Source organism: Pipistrellus hanaki, assembly GCF_964339955.1.
Source record: "Pipistrellus hanaki genome assembly, chromosome: X".
Taxonomy (NCBI): domain Eukaryota; kingdom Metazoa; phylum Chordata; class Mammalia; order Chiroptera; family Vespertilionidae; genus Pipistrellus; species Pipistrellus hanaki.
Window position 1 is genome coordinate 11,153,529 of NC_140524.1, and position 20,804 is coordinate 11,174,332.

Consider the following 20,804-nt stretch of genomic DNA (forward strand, 5'->3'; position numbering starts at 1 on the left):
ATTTTTGGTGTGACTGCCACAACCTTATCTGGGGACAGCAATTCCTCAGCCCACCATTGAAATGGGGGAATCTCTGGCTGGGCCCTGGCTTTCCTCTTCTCTGTGCCCACTCTTTCTCTGTCTGAGATCACAGATAACCCCCCCCCAAGACTTTGGGGACCATCAGCGCTGACCTGCAGCCCCATGACAGGCAGAAATGCCTCCAGTGGGATGTGCAAGCCTCCATCCCTGGAATGGGACTGAGACCTTCTTTGGAAATAAGGACTTTGCAGATATTATTAACTTTAGGATGTTGAGATGGAGAGATCACCCTGAATTATCTCGGCAGGACCCAAATGCAGTGACAGATGTCCATAAAGAGGGAGGCAGGAGGAACGTTGACACACACAGACACATAGCAGGAGGTCGTGTAAAGATGGAGGCAAAGACTGTAGTGATGGGGCCACAAGCCAAGGGATGCCTGCAACCACTGGAAGCTAGAGCCTTCAGCAGGTGCATGGCCCTGCTAACACCTTGACTTTGGACTCGTGGCCTCCAGAACCATAAGAGTCCATCTCTGTTTGAAGCCACCAGCTAGTGGTCTTTTGTTACAGCCATCCCAAGAAACAGACCAGACTGGGCCTGGCTCAGCCCGAGGCATACCTCCCTTCTGTTTTCCCAGCAGCTCGGGACTGGCTACAAGGAGGTGGTCCTCTGAGCACAACTCCCCCTTGCCAGACCGGCTCCAGCCTCCGGCACTCCTGCCCTGTCCTGGCAGCCCATGTGCATCAGGCACTGGGGCCCTTCAGCGGCTCTGTGCCACCTTGGAGATGGTGCCCTGCCCCACGTGTTCAGAGTGAAGCTTGAGATTGGAGCCCGGAGCCCACCAGGACGAGGTCTAGAGCCCCCAGGGGGACTAATGGTGGATGAACACTGCCCCTCCCCCCACTCAAGTTCTCAGAACAGCCTCTCCTCTGACCCTTCAGATTCTTCAAGGAGAGGTTGTTTTCCTGAGGGGCCCTGCCCGCATCCCTGGCCATAGCCTGGGGACGCCTGGCCAACTGCCCCTCTGACAAGCCCTGACTCGTCTAAACCTAAGCAGTGGATTTGGCTTAGTCTCCAGCTGGGCCCTGCCACCTCCAGAAGGCACCTGACTAGTAATAAGTGCTCGGAAATGTCCCCCAGGCAAGCCCTGAGTCATTGAGTCCACTCCTTGGCGGCCTCTCCTTTCATGGGATTGTCCTCCCCTCCAACGGAGCTGTTCCAATGACTTCCATTGCCCAGCATGTGCGTGCGCATGTGCATGGCGGTGTGCACCAGCTCCAGCGTGCCCTGGGGCTTACACCCCTCCCCCGAACTGCAGGTGCACAGCCACCGTTCCTGGGGTGCTCCCAGCCCTCAGGCAGCATCCCTCCAGGAGCCTCAACAGGAGCACCACACTCTTACCCCGCCCACTCCCTTCCTTTCACCCCATGAACAATCAGTCACCAAGTCCAGGGGTTCCTGCTCAACCCAAGATCGGGCTGGAAGCAGGCCCCTCCCCCACCTTTCCCACACTTTTCTAACTGAGCCCCCCTCAGCCCACCGATCCACCTATAGGTTAGCATGCCCCCGCCAGCCCTCCGCAGCTCTGCCACCCTGGGATTCCTGTGACTGGAGCCAGACCCTGAGCTCCACTAGGAGGAGGTGTACTTGAAACTGTACATGGAAGTATACGTGAAACTGTACATGGCAGCTGTTAGCACGCCAGGGCAGTCCCCTTGATGTTGCCATGGGTGTTTTTTTTTTTTAAAGTCCAATCAGTTTCAACTTTTGCGTTCCTATTCCCCTTGTTCTTCCTATTATTATTCATCATCCAAGAGTTTGCAAACACACTTGATGTCAGAGTGGGGCTAAGTAATTCGTCTTTGACCAGTTGCTGTGGGTGAGAGCTCTCTCCTCCAACCAGGACCCACAAGCCCTTTGGGGCTGGCCCTATTAACCGCCCCCTCCTCCCCCGGACTCTGCCTCAGGGCCCAAACATTCTCCTGGGTGCCTCAGGGGCTCTGGTCTGGGCACAATGCGGGTCCTGCCTGCAGGGCACTGTTCCCTCTGGGGAGGGGTGACCCACCAAGCCTATAGACCCCTTCCCTGGGGTCCAGCCACAGGGGTCTCCTCTGTGCCTAACAGCCTTGGCTTGTGGCACCTGCATCCCCAGTGAGAGGGAGGAATAGAGGAAAGGAATGGCAGGAAGGCTGGGAAGGAGGGAGGGAGGGAAGAAGGGAGGAAAGAAAGGAGGGTGAGAAGACAGAGACCCACAGGGGGGAGGGGCTGTGCTGGACCCGCATAACAGGTCAGGCGCCAAGACCAGCACACAGAGAAAGGGCCCGAGGGCTCCAGGCTTCTGGCTCCACCAGGCCCCGGTGCCGGCTGCCCCTCCTCCCAGCCAGCGAGGGGACTTGACCGAGGCCCTGACTCCTGGCCCCGGGCCAGTGCCCTTGCCCTGAGCCTGCCCAGCTCAGCAGAGATTGCTGGGCTGTGGAGCACATGGCCCAGAATAGTGCTATGATGCCGACGGGTGACATTCTATCGCCGGGCTGCCACTGCGAGCAGTGCCTCCCATCCCCAAAAGGAGAAACCTGGAGACACCGGGTGTCCCGGTGCCAGGCCAGGTGGAAGGGCAGGTGGCCGCATGTGCTGAGTCTCCGGGTTCCTCTCCTGGGCTGCCACTCCCAGTGGGCCCTGCCTGCTCTATTTTTGTGAGTGGCCTGTGGCTGCCCCGGGAAGCCCTGGGCCCCACCGCTAGAGACAGAGCCCCCTCACGTAGCACAAAGAAAGAGCAGCCAGGATCCAGCCTGCCGCCACCTCGGCCTTCTGGGCATGCCAAGAGGGCATTGCTCTGGGGACTGTCCCCCCCCCCCCCCCCCCCGTGTCCAGTGAGCAGGATTTCCCGGCTGTGCTCTGGATCTTCTCTTGGGACCGGTGCCAGCACACTGCAGCCTGGGCGTGGCTCAGCTGGCATGCGGTGTGCCTTACGGGGTGGAGGTTGTGCTGGGAACCTGGGCCAGGCCAGCACAGGTGGGCGCACGCAGCACACAGAGCGCTGCCCTGCCCCGGAGTGCGCCTCCTGGTGCTGACACAGGAGCCCATCAAGAGGGACAATGGGGCTCCTGGCCAGTGTCACTCAGTGGTTGAGCGTCGACCTAGGAACCAGGAGGTCACAGTTCGATTCCCAGTCATGGCACATGCCTCAGTTGCAGGCATGATCCCCAGTGTGGGGCGTGCAGGAGGCAGCCCATCCATGATTCTCTTTCATCATTGATGCTTCTCTCTCTCCCTCTCCCTTCCTCTCTAAAATCAATAAAAATATATATTAAAAAAGAGGGGCAATCAGGGGACCCTTAGGACTTCCTGGCTCCCTGAAGGGGTCTAGCCTGGTGCCTTGCATCCTGCAGGTGCCTGGCGAACACTCCACTCTGAGAGGGCAGATGCCACCGGGGTGGGCTACTCCAGGAGCCCACTCTAAGGACAGCTGGGGCAGTAGAAGTGCCTAGAAGGGAGGGAAAGGGGCCAGGCCGTGGCCTCCTGCCTGGTCACCAGGGCCTCTTGTACAGCCCCACACCTGGAGGTGCCCAGGACCTTCAGGGAAAGCAGCAAAGACAAAACCCCAGGCTTGGAGGGGGCATAGAGAGGCAGAGCCGGGCAGCAGGCCAGAGTGGCCGCCCCCCAGTGCCACCCTGAGAACAACGACACATAGAGCCATATTGCACAGTGTTTCTTTAATTGAAAGACAGCATCCGACCTCAGAAGCAGCCCTTCCTCAAGCTTGAAACCCCACACCAAGGGCCGGGAGTGAGGCGGGGGTTTCAGGGTGAAATGCAAGACGTAGCCATCATGGGGGAAGGGGGACAATGAAAAGCGTGCTTGGGACTCAGGTGGGATGCTGGGCCCCTCCTGGGGGCCTGACTTCCGGGGTCTGACTGAGCCCAGTGCTTCCCCTCGTGACTAGAGAGGGCAGCACCTCCATCTGCCGCCTGCAGGCCCAGGCTTAGGGGAGAGACCTGGGCAGGGAAGACTGGTGTGGGGGGCAGCTGCACCCCACCCACCGGCTTGCCTGGGTGGGAACTGGGCAGAGGCCCATTGTGACAGAGACCAGATCTAGCCCAAGGATGGGGGGGGGGACACTGGTCTAAGAGTCAGTAGAGCAAGGAAGCTCCAATGAATGGGCCATGAACTTGCATAAAGGTGAGGGCCCATTGGGGGCCAAGGATGGCAGACCAGGCCAATGAGGGCCGGAAGCCGCAAGTTCATGTGAAGGAGGAATGTGCCCCAGGCAGGCGCGGTGGGCTCGGAGGGGTCTGCTATCTCCATCCCTGCTCATCGCCTCCCGTCCCCCAGACCACGGGACTGGTTTCCCTGGATTGGAGCTTCAGACAATTTGGTTTCAGGGTGAAATGAAAGCAAATTTGGTGGGAGCCCCTCTGAATGGCTATGGTGGGGGGAGGGGCAGCTCTGAAGCCAAGGGGACTTGTGATGGGGTCTGGGCCTGGTGCCCCACCTGCATGCTTAGGAACCAGGGCGAAGGTGTCAGGGGGCAGCGAGTGGGGGGGCGGGTTGGGGCTGGAGGGGGGCTGGGTTGGGTGCAGCTGGGCACTGGCTTGGCTCCCTCGCTCTGCCTCAGCCTTCAGGACATTCGGCCCAGGCCACCGCAAGGCTGCTGCTGCCTCTACTTCTTGTAGTTGCCAAACTGGATGGCCAGACGGTCGGTGACGCAGCGGAAGGTGGCTGGCTGCACCTCCCAGTAGGGCACAGGGTTGTTGAAGAGGCTGATGCCGTTGTAGTAGGCCCGCTTGACCCCAAAGCCCATGGGGCAGAAGTCGTTGACGCCCACCTTGGTGATGTTGTTGGAGTGCAGGTAGACCACCTGGGGCAGAGGGGCGTGGCCTAGGTTCAGCGCCAGTGCCCTCCCCCCACCCCAACCACCTTTGCCGAATCTGGCCTGGCGGCCACCTGGGCACTACTTCATTGCATTGCATCCAGCAGGAGGAGCAAACCAAGGCTGGAGTACGGTGGTCAGACATGTGTGTGACCAGGGGCTGGGATGAGGGGTTCAGGTGGGTTTGTGGTGGGAGGGAGGTGACGGGCACATGGGGGTGGGGGTGGGGGATGGGGTGGAGGGGTCCATGCAGAAAAGATGGCACCTTGGGCTCCCAGAGGGTCCCTGGCCTTCCCTCTGGGTTCACCGAACTCCCTCCCGGCCTGGCCCTCTCAGCCTCTCATTCCAGGGACCCCGGGGCATGACAGGAGGAAGAACTTTCAGGGTAATTTCCTTTTCCTCCCGGTCCTCAGAGGCACTTGCCCTCCATCAGCCTCCCCCAACTCCCTGAAGCCCCTCTCTAGGGGAGGGCTGAGCAGACAGGAGTGTGGGTGGTATGACGTCCAATGACCAGGAGAGGCGCTTGTGTGCAACAAGCGCCCTCTAGAAGCAGAGAGGAACTGGCCACTAGAGGGCGCGCTCAGACCAGCACTGCCTGCACCGCGCCTGCTGCAGCTGGACTGCCACGCAAGCCGAGCTCTGGCTGGACAACCGTGGGAATGGGGCTGAGGAAGAGTCTGAGGGGCCAGAGCAGGGCTGGGCAAGACCAAGCTCACTCCTTGACTGGAAACTAAGCTAGGGAACAGAACTCCAGGCAAGGCCCTGCACCACCACCCCATCAGCCCACTTCCTGCCTTGGGCTATCCCTATCTTGGCACGTAGTTGTTCATTCCCAGGCCCTTCCTGTTCCCCGACCTCCCAGAAACTGCCGTCTTGGGAGACCTTCAGCTCCAGTATCTACCAGGCCACCTCCAGCTTATCTGTCACAACCTCTCTCCAGCCCACCCCACCCTCCTTTGCTGCCCTGCCGTCCTCCCCCTCTTCCTCAGCACAGACTCGTGACTGCTCCTTTCCAGATGAGGAGGCAGAGGCGGAGGGAGAAGGAGTAAGTGGCCAGACCATGCAGCTGCCTCTTGTACAGCGAGTTCCTGTTCCACTCTCTACTTGGGGCCCGAATCGGGAGGGGCAGGGAAGCCAAGGAACTGGCCTGGGGACATGGGCTGCCTTGGTACCGGGTTGCCCACCCCTCTCCCCTACCCAGCTCTCACCTGGAGTAGCTTGAGATCCGGAAGGCCAGCAGGCACCTTGGACAGCTTATTGTTGTCCAAGTGCAGCTCCCTCAGGGTGGGCAGAAAGCTCAGGCTTCCGTTCTCGATCATGCGGATCTGGTTGTGGCCCAGGCCCAGCCTGCAAACGGAAGGAGGAGATGTACTGAGAGGCCAGAGGAGAAGAGGGCTGAGGGGTGGGCCCCCCGCCTGGGCCCCAGCACACCTGTACAGCTTGGAGTAGCGGAGCAGATCCTCCAGCTCAATAGCCTGGATTTTGTTGTGGTCCAGGTGGAGTTCATTCAGGGTCTCGGGGAGGTCTGCCGGGACAATGAATGGAATGAATGCAGGAGGGTGTGGCTGCTGCTGTGTGTGTGTGGGGTGGGGGGAGGGAAGGGAGGCCCACTGAAGTCCTCCCTATAAGGAGACCAGGTGGCTCTAGAAGGCTCTAGACCCCCAGCTCTGCCCAGCGTGGGAGGAAAAGGCTGTGTTCCTACCTTTGGGGATGCCGGTGAGCTTGGCCTCAGAGATGCGCAGGTAGTTGAGCTTCAGGCCATCGAAGGCTCCAGGTTCAAAGCCACTGTTTTCCAGGGGGTTCCCGCCCATCTCTAGGAGAGAGGCCCCCTCAGCCCCGGAGCCAGAGCGGATGGAGCTTGAGCTGCTGCCCGTATACCCTGGGGCCTGCTGGCCTCCTGGCTTGGGTTGGCCTGATGAACCCTGCCAATTGCCAGCCCCTCTATTTCCCCCTGAAAGCAACCACTGATTTATGGGACAAATTGCTGTTCAAGATCACTAGCCCCCAAGGGGACTAGCCCTGCATCGGGCTCAGTGGGCAGGGGGAGCAAGAGGAAAGGGTGAGCCCATGGCAGGCCCTGGTTGGCTATCTCGTGACATTCGTCCTTTCCCTTCCCTCTCTCTACAGTCCCCTGATTTCTCTTCACCCTGTTAGGCTGCTCTGGGGCATGCCCCTAGACAAGGCTCCAGAACGTTCTGTGAGACCCATTCTGACCGGAAGAGGTCCCAGTCCCAGTCCCTGACCCTTCCTGACAGCCACCGGGACGGGGGCTGTTCTGGGCCAGGGCCACACTCACCGATGCAGTTCATGTTGCGCAGCCCACTGAACACGCCCTTGGGCACCTTGCGGATGCGGTTGTCATGGATGCGGAGCTCCACCAGGGAGCTGGGCAGGTTGGGAGGGATCTCCACCAGGTGGTTCTTGGAGATGTAGAGCTTCTGCAGCTTCCGCAGGGGGCTGAAGGCCTTCTCGTGTATCTTAGAGATTTTGTTGTTCACCAGGACGAGAGCCTGAGGGGGTGGGGTGGACGTCATTGGAGGTGAAGGCCCAGCTTCCTGGCCCACCCAGCCCTCTCCTCTCTCTCCCTCCTGGAGGCAGAGGCAGAGACAGCAGGAGTAAGTGGCTATCATTGGGACTTCACAGGTGTTTGAGGCCCAGCTGGGTGGGCAGAGCGCAGAGCACAGAGCTCGGAGTCAGGTGATGCCACTACTGCCTAGCGTGGCCCAGCACTTCTATGAACCTCAGTTTCTCCACTTATACCCTAGGCTACAATGAAATATGTTCTTGCGAAAAATCAATAAAGTTTCCAGCCAAAAAGGGGATTAAGCTGAGTGATCCCGTCCTGCCCTTTGGTTGCTGACACCCATGCACGTGACCCTGACCCTGGCACTCCCTCCATGCCAACCTCAGACTCCTTTCAGGAACCCACAGTTCCCAGGTCCCTCTTGCACTCCACAAGTATACACCCACACCCCCATCTGGATCCACTCCTAGCTGCAAGGCCCTTTGAAAGGGTGGGGTGGACCCGGCCAATGTGGCTCAGTGGTTGAGCATCGACCTATGAACCAGGAGGTCATGGTTTGATTCCTGGTCAGGGCACATGCCTGGGTTGCGGGGTCCATCCCCAGTGTGGGGCGTGCAGGAGGCAGCCAATCGATGATTTTCTCTCATCATTGATGTTTCTCTCTCTCTCCCTCTCCCTTCCTCTCTGAAATATATATATATATATATATATATATATATATATATATATATATATTTTTTTTTTTTTTTTTTTTTTTTTTTTTTTTTAAGGGACAGGGCGGGCTTACATAGAGGTGCTGCAGGCCTTTGAAGTCGTCCTTCCGGAGCTCAGTGATGTCATTGCTCTGGAGGTCCAGCAGTGTGGTGTCGGGGGAGATCTCCTTGGGCACAAACTTCAGACCTGGGGACCAGCACCGCTGTCACCCATGTGAGCCCAGGCCACGTCTCCGAGAGGCTCAGAGCAGAGGGCACCCAGGGACCCCGCCCCCGCCACTGCCACCCGCCCACACTGCAATCAGCATTCCAGAGCCTGTCTAGGGTCACCCATTTGCGCCCCCATCCTCCCACGCCCATCCCACAGGACAGAGGTGTGTCCCCTTGCTAGGGGCACTCGTTCTGTGCCCACACCTCCACGCACCCCTCCCGCCACGGCCCGGAGACTGACCTAGGTCCGAGCACTGAACCACCCGCAGGTGGCAGTGGCAGCCGAAAGGACACATGGCGCTGAAGGTGGGCGTGAGGGCATCCAGGTCTGGGACTCCCGAGGTGTCGGCACCGGAAGCCTCCTCATCGTTCAGCATGGGCACCCCGTCATCCAGGGTGAAGTCCCAGAAACCCTTTTGCTCGAAGGGCAGGGCCTGGCTCAAGGCCAGCAGGGACGTGAGGAGCCAGAGGGGCCACATGATGGACGTGCCTAGTGGGCCAGGGCAAGAAGGGGCCATCAGGAGGGCCCAGCCGGCACCCACACCCATCCTCTCGGCCCTTTCCCCGGCCACCCTCCCCACACCAGGGGCTGGGGTTCGGTGTGTGTTGGCATCGTGTCCCCCATCCATCAGTGGGGACCGAGTGGCAGAGATAACGGCTGTGGGCAGGCAGGAGGCACCTGGCAAAATCGGGGCACCTCCTTCCGCTCCCCTCTGCTCCCAGGCAAGACTTCAGTGGAATTGCAATGTCTTCCTAGTTAGGGAGTCTGTGGCACCCTCCTTCCCCCGCTCTGAGTCAGCGAGCAGCTGCCTGGGGGGTCAGGGAGGCGAGTGGAGGAGGCGGAGAGAGAAACCCAATCATTTGCCCCCCACACGCTTTGAAGATACCACTGTGGCCCCGGGCCAATCCCACAAGCTTAAGGCAATGTGGGTGCAGTCGGGGTTGAGTTAAGGGATTATGAGTCGCTTCCTTTCCTGACTGAGCCCCCCACCTTGCAGCGCACCCACATCTTTTTTTACAAAAGCCAAGAGGCCAAGGCACCAGGCTGGGCACGCTGGGCCAAGACCTGGGCTCGTTCCAGAGGCAGGAGGAGAAAGAGAGGGGCATTCCTCGGGGCACAGCCCCCTCATCCACTTCCCCACTGTCCCCCGGGGCCTCGGCTTCCTCACCTGGCCCACAAGCCTTCCCCTGGCTGGGCTCGTAGAGTCCTGGGGTTCTCACCCTTCCATCTGCCCAGGGTGCAGGCCCCTGGACCCCCTCACCCTACCACAAGTGGAGCAGACTGCCAGCAGGGTGGTGAACAGGGTCAGGCTTGTCTGGAGGCCCCGAGGCTGGGCAGGGAGGTGGGGGTGGGGCACTTCTGTGCCTGAGCCTGCCCCTAGCATCCACAGGGGCCTGCCTCCTTCCTCCTCCAGAAGAGGCTGCCCCCAGCCAGAGGCTGCTCTTCTCAAAGGCTCTGTACCAGGCAGGAGCCAGGGCCCATGCCTCTCCCATCTCTCCCACTTACAAGGATTTCCTGGAAAGGTCCCAGCCTCATTTTCCCCATCTGTTCAACAGGAATCAGAGTGTCCTCCCCACTGCTTGCCTCACAGCTTTGGGGTGGGGGGTAAGGGGTGGGAGGACCAGCGACGGCCCATGCCTCCTGTAGACCCAAACTTGCCCCACCCAGGGAGGCCCTCACTTGGTGCCCATCTTGGCCAGGAGAGGGGCTGTTTGGAGCATCAGTGAGCCTGGATGCGGGCTGCAGACGTGGAAGGGAGGCCTGGGGGTGGAGGGTTCTGCCCGCTCTAGGCCAGCACCTTTGGAGCAGCTTGCACCCACCTACTGCTCTCCTGGGCAGGCCCATTGGACGTGGGGTTGGGTTGGCTACCGGGTGGTGCCTGGGGCCAGCTCAAGGCCTGGGCACACAGCTGTGACCCTTAGATTCTCAGCCATCCCTGTCTTGCTGTACCCTCCAGGACTCCTGCAACCCCAGGTCACGTGGCCCGCCTCGGTTCCCCTGGTGCCTGAGGATACAGCTGAGGAGGGATGACAGGCGGAGTCCAGGCCAAGGTTCTGTTGACTAAGCTGCAGAGCCAGCCTTGGAGGGCCCCAGCCAGGCTCCTACCGCCCTCCTGGGTGCATGGCCCCCTGGTGGCAGGCTCAGAGAAGCTGCCTGCCTACCCCAAGTCACACAGCAAAGTGAGCATCCCCCATACTGGGGCAGCAGCCAGCCTCTCTGGCTTGCACCGGATTCTGCCAGCCCCAGGTTGGCCATGCTGACTCAGGGGACCCCCAGAAGGCCTTGGCTCAGGGTAGGGAGAAGGCCTGGGGCTTGCCTACCTGGACAGCGGGTCCCTCCTTCTTCCCCTGAGTTTGCAACTCTCAGGACAGAGTGGCGTGGGTCTAGGCCTCCTGGGCCTGTTACCCCTGCTCAGGTCCTTTGCCCAGGTGCCACTGGCTCCTCAGGACCAGGCGGAGAGGAGGAGGAGCAGTGGGAGAGAACAGGAAGGGGAAGACGAAGGCGGGAGAGAAGATGGAAGGGGAGAGAGGGAGGAGACTGCTCCCCCCTTTGTCTGGCACCCCTGCCAAAGCTTCTCCCTTACAAGGGGGATGAGTCAGGGCTGGAATGCCCAGCAAGAGTCTTGGAATTCTCTGGGATGCACAGTCAACCTTGATAGGTAGGGTTGGGGTGGGGGGGTCTGGATGGGGAGAGGTGGGAGCAGATGGGCCCAGTGCAGCCTGGAGCTGGAGACAGCTGGGATGTCCACAGGGCACATCTGCCCTGGTGTCTGGCCCCTCCATGGGGGCAGAGGATGGTTAGGCACAAGGGGTTGCCCGGGCCCTGCCCTGGGGGCCGGGGCTCTGGAGGGGCTGTGCCAGCTCAAAGCTACCCTGCCCGACGCCACTGCCTCTTGGGTCCAGCCCTGCTCCAGCACAGACACACTCTGAGGGGAAGGGAGGCTGCGGGCTTGGAGGCCCTACACCAGGGCCCCGTGACAGAGGCTGAGGACAAGGTTTGGCTGGTTCTCCCCGGTTCCTGGCTGGGCCCAGGCAGTGGGCAGGCTGGCGGGTGGAGGCTGGGCGGGCTTCCCGGCACAGCCCTCATTTCCCCTCGAGGGCCTGGCATAGGACTCCGCCAGAACTATGCAGAGGGGAGGGGGCTGGCTGGACAGCGTGCCTGCAGGGGGCGGCCAGAGACCCCCCCTAGAGGCAGAAGGAGCCAGGAAGGGGCCTCAGGGGGTGCCCAGGGGAAGGCTTCCCTGTGTCCTGCGCAATGAGGACCTCTATTTTATGGGAGAGAAAACTGAGGCCTAGAAAGGGGAACAGATTCCCCCCCCCCCCCCCCCCCCGAGTCACTCAGTCTGAGACCAGAGGGCCCGGCTCAGGCAACTCCAGGACCTGAACTTCCAGGCCTCGACTGGCCTCTCAGCACCCCGTGAAGGACTGGGGTCTCTGGGTGGCTGGCTTGGCCCAGCGTGGGCAGGGCAGAGCCTGGGGCATTCCCTGCAGGATGCTGACGATCAGGGTGGGGGACTGCGATCAGGGTGGGGGATTGCGGGGAGGCAGACAGGCCCAGCTGCCCCAGTTTAAGGGTGCCTATGCCTCCTTCCCCATCAGCTCACACTGCCCGCCCCCACCCCTTTCAGGAACACACACATGTAGGAGGCAGGAAGGTCAAAGCCCAGGAAGTGGGAGCCCCCCATGAACAGATGGTGTGAGAATCACAACAAGTCCCCCCAACGCCACCTCCCCACACCACCCGGGGCCTTTGGGCCTCAGTTTCCCTTCATCTCCCACCCTTCCCCCCGTTCCCCAGGCATGTCCCCAGGACTTCAGGGAGGGCCTCCAGCCCCATCAAAGCAGGCTCTGAGCTCTCTGGACCCCCCCTCCTCCAGAGAGCAAAGGAAAGAAGTGGTAATGGCTGTGAGGCCTCAGCCTGGCGCCCACAGGTGTGAGCGAGGGAGGAGGCCGGGCTTCCTGGAGCCTGCGCCTCGGACCCAATAGGGCCCTTCTTGTCTGGCCCTCTGGAAGTCGGAACAGTCCTCCGAGCAGGATTGCTCCAGGTCGCAGCCAAACAAGACACATTGGCAGCCTCTGAGAACATGGACAGGCCGTGCCAGGCATTCAGGCCAGGCCAAGGGCGGCAGGAGCAGGACTTGAGGTCTGGCAGGCCCTGGGAGCTCGCCGGCCGAGGTGCAGCCCACAGCTGCCAAGTCCTAGACTCCGGGCGCTCTCCCTGGGCCCCAGCCCGCTGTGTCTGATCCCACTGAGCCACCCGACCTGAATTCTGACACGTGTGCCACCTTCCACTCAGCCCTGCCAGGTCCCTGGGACTGCATGGGTGAGGTGTGCGGAGTGGGGTGGGGGGAGGTGATTCAGGGTGACCTTCCTCCCCTACTCAACCCTGTTCACCAAACCCTCGGGGCCCAGCTTCAACCAGCAGGCAAGAGGCAGGGTTGCTACCCAGGCTGACCCTGGGGTGCTCCCTATGGCCCCCCAGACTCCCAAAAACTCTAGTCTGCGCTTGGGGTCAAACAGAGAGTGGGCACATGTACCCCCCATGGATCTGCTGAAGCCCACGTGTGCGTGCCGTGGGGATGACTCTGCTGCTGGCTGGGGTGTGGAGGGGGTGGTCCCTGAGCCCCACCCTGTCTGTGTCTGTGTCCCAGCCACCCTGAGCCCACCGCCATTGTCTCAGCATGCCCTCAGGCGACAAGGGGAGCAGATGCCCACGTGTGGCTCGCCAGGTCAGCTCCTTCCTGTTGTGGCCCTGGCGCTGCTGGGGTGACTGGACAGAGCTGGGTCTCCAAGGACAGCCAGACTCCATCTGGACATGGTGTCAGAGGCTGCAGGAAGCCAGCCCATTGGCTGCAAAGGGCTGCACGGGGAAGGGGGGAGGCAGCTGGTGTTGGCCAAACCAGACTCCCCTCCCCTAATGGCGAGGAGAGCCAACCCTGCCTGCCCCCACCCTGCCAGGAGAAAAGCAAGAGGGTCAACCTGCGTCAGCCAGGGGTCCCGAGTTCCCTGGTCCTTCTGCACCTAAGCTGTGTGCCCTTCCTCCTCCTCCCACTGATGAAAAAATCCTGAGCTCCTCACCGTGTTCTAGAATCTTTGAGGAGCCCGGCCGGTGTGGCTCAGTGGTTGAACATCAGCTTATGAACCAGGAGGTCAGGGTTCGACTCCCCGTCAGGGCATGTGCCTGGGTTGTGGGCTCAAACCCCAGCATGGGGCGTGCAGGAGGCAGCCGATCAATGATTCTCTCTCAGCATTGATGTTACTCTCGCTCCCTCTCCCTTCCTCTCTGAAATCAATAAGAATATTTTTAAAAAATAGAATCTTTGAGGAAAGGGGAGGATACTAGCCCCTCCCAGGGCGGGGCAGGAAACTCAAATGATTTCCCAATGACCATAGAAGGCAGCCCAGCTTTTTACTGCTTGCTGAATGGGTAAGATGAGGCTCCGAGCTTGCCCGAGGCCACCCAGTGAGGAAACGGGGGAGCTGGGACTTCGCTGTCTGACTGTCTTCCACCCATGTGTCTCGCCCCACCCTCTGCCATCAATTGCAGACTTTGCTGCAGGCCCCAGAGCCGCAGTATCCCACGCTCTCTGGGCTGCGTAGGGGCTGGGCCAGCCCCTGGGGTCCCTGGAGAAGACTCGTTGGCAGCTCCCTCGCCCCAGCTGGGACATGAGGTGGTTGGAAAGCACAGCCCCGCGCCCCCTTGCTTGCATCAGAAATCCTTTAGGATCGTAGCACCTCTCTCTGGCTGCCACCATCCATAGCTCCCCATTGCCCGAGGGGCCTACCCTCTTCGTCCATGGATCAGGTGGCACTGCTTTGGCCCAAGTATATTCACAAGGCCAGCTCTGCTTCAGTCTACAAGGAAGTTGTCTGCAAAAGCCATCACCCTGGTGGGCCGGGGAAGTTCCCCTGAGCATTTTAGGTGCCAGCAGGCGCCAGACCCCCCAGGGCGATGCTCTCTGCCTGCCTACCAGAGCCTGGGTCCCTGCCTGCCTCATTTTCTCCTTGAGCCAGGCCAGGGCAAGGGAGCTTGGCCTGACTCCCAGGCCAGGAGAGCTGCCAGGCACCCCGGAGGGAGGTCTGTAGCCCCTTCCCTTCCTGGGCCCAGGGTTCCCCACAGCCCTTCCCTGTACCGGGGTTCCAACTCTCTCCCAGGGACCCCGGCTGTGGCGGGACCCAGCCCTTGGCAGCCAGGACCTGTTCACCTTCAGCCGCTCACAAGGTTCCCTGCATCAGGCCTCCTTGTATCGGGGCGGCCTCCGAGGCCCAGGGGACCGGAATGAAGGTTGAGCTGGGACTCAGACTTCTGAGAGGATCAAAGTCAGACCCTCCTCTGCCTCGGGACTTCCCTTGTCTCCAGAGTCAGGGCTGTCAGAGCCAGCCTCTCTCTGCCCTCTGTCCCCCCGCCTTCAAACCCTGCTTCTATTCCCCCAATCCCCAGGGGCCTCTGTCTGCTGTATCCCCCTGTGCCATCTGACCTCCTAGAGGCAGCTGGTCAGGGAGAAGCAGGGGTGAGGTCAGACTCTCTCCCAGCGCTCCGCCCCCTAAACCTAAGAGATGTGTCACCACGGGGGGTGGGGGTGGGGGCAAATGGGAGTCCCCAAACTTTCGCTGGTGCTGCTGGTGCTGCTCCTCTGTAGGCCGTGCTGGGAGAGGAGGCTGCTGGACTCTGGGCAAAAAGGTGCCCTCCACAGCCCCTCCAGGAGCTACCCCCACCCGGAGCAGAGAGGGTGGGGAAGAGGCTCATGGAGTAGGGCTGGGGTGGCTTCCAGGATGCCCTGGGACACTCGGGCTGTATGTTCCTATGTGGAAGGATGGAGCTGGTCTAGAAAGCTGGAGAAGGACCGGTCCATGGGGCTGGGGCAGGACTGAGCAGACCCCCCCCCCCCCAGCACAACCCCCACAGCCCACTGGCTTCCCCTAAGACAGGATGTACAGAGAGGGTTCTGTGGTTGGCCCAGTGTGGGAGCCAAAGAGGACATGAGGGAGGGGAGGGAGGGAGGGGGCAGAGCTGGCAGGGCCCGGATCTGCTTGCCTTCAGGGAGAGCAGGGGCTCATTCCCACCCCATGGCTCACAGCAGGGCACTCTGTCACCTCCTAGCCCCTCAGTTTGGGGCAAGTCTTGGGCTAGCGTGTCCCCTCCCAGCAGCAGGGCAGACAGACAGGCGTGGTGGGTTGGAGCAGCTCCTGGCAGGGCCCAGGCTCTCCGACTCTGGGGTACCTGACCAGGGGGAGCAGGATGAAGTCTCAGTGGGCCTGGGAAGACCTTGTTAACAATCAGGATGGGCAAGGATGGTGAGGGGCCCCGGATGTGCCGCCTGCAGGATAGCAGCCCAGTGGGTGGGGCTTCAGAGGCCAGGGTGTGGGTGGGGGGAAGCAGCCATCTTGGAAGGCCCTGCTTACAGACCCCCGCTTTGGGGCTCATGACAACTCCCTCCTCTGGGGACTTGACACTGTCACCGAAAGAGACACTCCGTGGCCTCTAGTGACTGCAGAATCTTGCCGAAGGAGACTCTGGTCTTACATAGGCCCCCTTTCCTCTTCTCCTTCCCCCTCCAATGGGTCAGGGCCACAGTGGGGTTCTCCTACTGGGTTGACTGTTGCAAGTCACCACGCACACCGATCAGAGGGTTGTACCCCAACTTTCTGGGCCCCTAAAATGGACTGACGCGGAACTGCCACCAGATCCAGGGGCAAAGGGGTGGGGCCTCAGACTCCCCATCTACTACGCAGAGACCCCGGCCACTTCTCCAGGGCAGGCAGAGCACAAAAGTAGCGGGAGGTTCACATCCACTGGAACAGGGTCCTTGGGTTTGAAGGTGGCCCCGTGGGCAGCTGGACCGTGAGGCTGGCTTGCCACCGGAGTCCTCTCCGCTCCTGGTTCCCAAGCTGGTCCTTACAGTTTGGAGGCAGCTCTGCCAGGTGCGGATGGCACAGGCAGCAGCGCGTTGCTGGGAGCACTCGCCTGGTTAGGGATTCCTTGAAGTCCTCCCTAAAAGCCTGGGATGATGGGGTCCCAGTTTGGAAGTGGGTCAGCAGCCAAACATTTCTCCAGTGTCCCCATAATCTTAAGAGCCCCAAGCCAGGCCTGGCACAGGGTCCCATGGCCTAGTTGCCCAGGTTTCTCTCTGCTTCCCCCCAGTTCTGAGTCCCAATCCAATGGGGTTGTGAGGAGATAGGGTTGAGCCGCCCGGGCAGCCCCACCCTGGGGCCTTGGAGACCAGGGTTCATGGACCCACACCTCACCCCGGAGGAGGTACCCTGTTTCCCCGAAAATAAGACAGTGTCTTATATTAATTTTTTCTCCCAAAGTTGCGCTAGGTCTTATTTTCGGAGGATGTCTTATTTTCGGGGAAACACATTCTGCTTGAATGCACTCCTGGACACAGACCCCCTGGGAACCTTCCTCTCTGGTGCTGAGGGAGGCCCGAGCATCTCTAGCTTGTCCTGGCCCCAGGAAGGCCGTAAGGGCGGTGAGCTGGCAGGCCAGGGCGGGGTGAGGGCCCAGAGGCAGGAGCCTCCTGAGGACAGATGGCACTGACCGCAGCCGCAACCTGAGTGGCTCTTCTGAAGATTGTTCAGGAACAATCTCTCTGGCTTAAGTGAGGTCTGCCCCACCCGATGCCACCCACTGCTCCGCCCTGGAGGATCATGGACTTTCTGCACTCAGCAACCCTCACTAACCAGTGCCCGGGCCCCACACCAGCCCATGCCGCAGGGAGGGGGGGCGGCCAGGGCACTCAGGGGCACACCCAGAGAGCTCTGTTCTACCTTCTTCCTCTCCTGGGTCCCTTGCCAGCCATCTTGGCAGCTCGCGGGACAGGGGCCAGTGATCTTGCTGCCCTCACCTGATTGTCTCATAGTACTGCTGACCACAGGCTATTGCCATCAGTAGTCAAATGACTGTAACGATTCCCTGGGTGGCATGGGGTCAATACAGCCAGAGTTTGTCGGTCAGAAGCCCTGAGTCCTGACCTCAGCTCTGCCCTTGAATGGCTGTGCAACCGTGAGCAGGTTCCTGTCCCTCTCTGGGCCTCAGTAGTCCCCTCTCTTCAATGGATGGGATGGGGGTGGGACCCGCAGGAGCCACTCCTCCCCTCCCAAAGGGTCCTAGAGGCAACCTGCCAGCTACACTTTGCTCAGACCTGGGGCTCTCTCTCCATTCGAAAGATGCCCCCACCCCAACAAACACAAGTGGCTGGGCTGCCTTTGGGGGACAGAACTACTTGCTGGTCAGGGAGCCCTTGAAGCCCACCCATCCCTAAAAGCCTAGGATGATGGGATGATGGGGTCCCAGTTTGGAAGTGGGTCAGCAGCCAAACATTTCTCCAGTGTCCCCATAACCTTAAGGGCCCCAAGCCAGGCCTGGTCCAGGGTCCCATGGCCTAGTTGCCCGGGTTTCTCTCTGCCTCCCCCCAGCTCTGAGTCCCAGTCCGACGGGGTTCTGAGGAGACGGGGTTGAGTCACCCAGGCAGCCCCACCCCGGGCCCTGGAGGCCAGGGCTCATGGACCCACACCTCGCCCAGGAGGAGGTAGAGGCAGGGCATCAGCCTGTGGGTAAGCGAGGAACATCTGGGCAGGGTGCCTGGAGAACCAAGTCTCTGAGCTCCTGCCAGGGCCTGGGCCCGGGCAGCGAGGACTGCTCCCTGGCCCGAGCTCCTGCTGAGGCCTGAGGGCCTCCCGACCTGGGCCAGGAGGAACCCTGAGCAAGTAGGTTTCTCTGCTGAGCAGGAGGAGCAGAGCACAGAGAGGCCGGCGGGAGTGCAGGGTGCACCCGGGGTCTCGCGGCGAAGGGAGAGAGAGGGCCACTGGCAGAGCCGGAGTGCCCGCCATGCAGCCATGCCTTGGTGATGCTCTGGGGCCGCAGCCAAGGATAACAACCCCGAGGGGGAGGCAGAGAGGGCAGGCAGAGCGCTGAGCTGAGTGAGATCAGAGGGGAGAGGAAAGGGGGGTGGAGAAGGTGCCTGGAAGAGGGAGGGGAGTGAGGGGAGCAGAGGCAGAACTGGGACAAGGACCAAGGGTGCCACAGGGCGGCGACGAAGGGGCACAGACGGAGAGGCTGCAGCAGTGCCCTGGGAACCCGCAGGCATCCTGGGAACCCGCAGGAGAGGGTGGTAAGGGGGCAGGAGGGACAGGGATAGGGACGTGGAGGGGCAGCATGGGGGCAGCAAGGTCAGGGGCTGGGGCTTCTTGAGAACGGTGAGGGGGCAACAGAGCCAGGGATGGGACATCCAGGGCAGCCAAGGGCCAGCGTGGGGTGTGGGGACAGTGAGTGGCTGGTGTGGGGGCCCTACCTGAGGAGGGGAAGCGCTGGGTGCAGGCTGGCTGGCTGGCAGGCTTGAGTGTCCAGCAGTCCGTGTGTCCGTCTGTTGGGCCGTCCAGAGCAGCTGCTCACTCCTGGGCAGTTCGTGGAGAGAGGGAGACAGAGCCGGTGGGAGGGAGGCTAAAGGCTGGGCGGGCGGGCCAACGGGGAGGGGGCGGGGAGGGAGGAAAGGAGGGAGGGGGCTGGAGGGAAGGAGAGAGGGAGGGAGGAAGGGAAGGAGGGGGGCAGGCTTCCAGGCCCCCCTGGCAGCTTCAAAGGGAGCAATTTTCTTGTAGACGGCTGGGCTAGCTGCACCCACTCCCGGCTCCCCGCTCACATCCCCTCCTCCGGCACCCCCTCTTCCTGCCCGAGGGAACATAGCGAAAGGGACACACATTCTCACTCACACAAGGACCCTGGGCGTCTCTGGGCAGGCCCGGCCTCAGAGAGTCAAACTTTCCACTGCCCAGATGGGGACACTGAGGCCCAGAAAGGGGTGGGAAATGGCTTTCTGGCCCCGGGCCTGGCAGAGGAAGGCAAGGGGGCAGAAAGGAAAGAGAGAGGAGGGGGAGGGCAGCCGCCTCTGGTTGCTGGTCCAGCCAGTGGCCCTGGGATTCTGTCCTGAGCCCGCCCAGGACCTGGGGCAGCTTCGGCCTGAACAAGGAGGTGCTTCTCTGTGGTCCGGGAGGCAGCTGGGTGGATTTTGGGAAAAGCTGCTGGGAGCACTAGACACCCCCATCCCCACCCCCGCACATTCCAGCCTTTTGTTTTTCCCTGAAAAAGACAACTTGTCCTAGCTGTGTGACCTCAGGATGGGACTGAGCTAGGGGCGGCAGGGGCCGGCCCAGATTTGGAGGATCCTCCCTAGCGCAGAGAAGCTGAGTGGGAAAGCTGATTCAGAGAGAAGGAACATAGCGAGTCATTCTTTTGCTCAATCTGTGCAGGTCCCCGAGGATGTGATAAGTGCTCTGTGGGTGGGCACTTCCTCTGGGGCTCCAGCTCTGTGCTGGCCACTCACTAACTGGGCCGGCCCACCAAGCTTCCCAGGAAGAGGCTGTCAGCCATGACTGGAAGCGTGGCCACTTCCTGAGGACCCCTGTGGGCCCAGCTCCACCTGCGGCTGGAGTCCAGGCCTCCTTGTCCACTGGGGTCCCGTTCCTCCCCTGGCCCGTGTACCCAGCATGCAGCGGGGCCAGGCCAGAGCCAGCCTCTTTCACGGGCTGCCACTGCAGACTCTTGCCGGAGCAGCTTCTGAGGGACAAAGGGGAGAGTTGAGAGGGAGTGAGAAACCAAGGTAGGCCCAGCCAGTGTGGCTCGGTGGTTAAGGGCCGAGCCATGAACCAGGAGGTCACCGTTTGATTCCCGATCAGGGCACAAGCCTGGGTCTTGGGCTCGATCCCCAGTGTGAGGCATGCAGGAGGCAGCCGATCAATGATCCTCTCTCATCATTGGTGTTTCTATTCCTCCCTCTCCCTTCTTCTCTGAAACCAATAAAATAAAATAATAATAATATTTAATAAATAAACCGAGGTAGACAGTGATGCTGAAATCTGCACAAGAAACTAGGAGGCTGAGAGAGGAAGACCCTAAGGCAGGAGACACAACACAGGATAGAATCCCTCAGAAACCAAAAGAGAATAGTGTATAGGGAGGAAAAGCTCCGCAGGTGGAGGCTGAGGGGAGGCGGAGGAGAGGTGGATCCAATGGATGGAGAACAGGGATGAGGTCTGAGGGTCCCGCCCGTCTGGCCAGCTGTCATTCATTCAGTTATTCAGTGCTCAGCCCAGGGCCGGCACGCAAGTGGGGTCTAGAAGGTTCTGTCTGGGGGAGTGGCTTGGCCCAGGGGACCCCCCCTCATTTAAATATATATTTTTATTGATTTCAGAGAGGAAGGGAGAGGGAGAGGGAGACAGAAACATCAATGATGAGAGAGAATCATTGATCAGGTGCCTCCTGCACGCCCCACATTGGGAATCGAGGCTGGAACCTGGGCAGGTGCCCTGACAGGGAATCGAACCATGACCTTCTGGCTCAGAGATGGACTCTCAACCGCTGAGCCAGACCAGCTGGGCAAGGCCCCCTTTCTTGCATTAACATCAGTTCGGGGGACTTGGGACACAAGGTGGCCTGACCGAGCTGTGGCGCCTGCGTGCAGGGAGC

At 60.9% G+C, this 20,804-nt stretch overlaps 1 protein-coding gene across 2 annotated transcripts; it reads right to left on the reverse strand.

Annotated features, from left to right (window-relative positions):
• Window positions 1-3,722: 3,722 nt before the first annotated feature.
• BGN (biglycan) lies at window positions 3,723-19,322 on the reverse strand. 2 transcript variants are annotated; one of them, XM_084871125.1, is made up of 9 exons: window positions 19,283-19,322; window positions 18,637-18,739; window positions 8,583-8,831; window positions 8,206-8,318; window positions 7,191-7,404; window positions 6,597-6,707; window positions 6,326-6,419; window positions 6,103-6,241; window positions 3,723-4,882 (listed from the first exon to the last, which is right to left on the reverse strand). In XM_084871125.1, exons 3-9 carry the CDS (start codon window positions 8,818-8,820, stop codon window positions 4,685-4,687), a joined length of 1,107 nt encoding a protein of 368 aa, XP_084727251.1. In that variant the 5' UTR covers window positions 8,821-8,831; window positions 18,637-18,739; window positions 19,283-19,322; the 3' UTR covers window positions 3,723-4,684. The 2 variants fall into 2 exon arrangements, with proteins under 2 accessions (XP_084727251.1, XP_084727250.1); XM_084871124.1 differs by lacking the exon at window positions 19,283-19,322 and adding an exon at window positions 19,052-19,272.
• Between the last annotated feature and the right edge of the window lie 1,482 nt (window positions 19,323-20,804).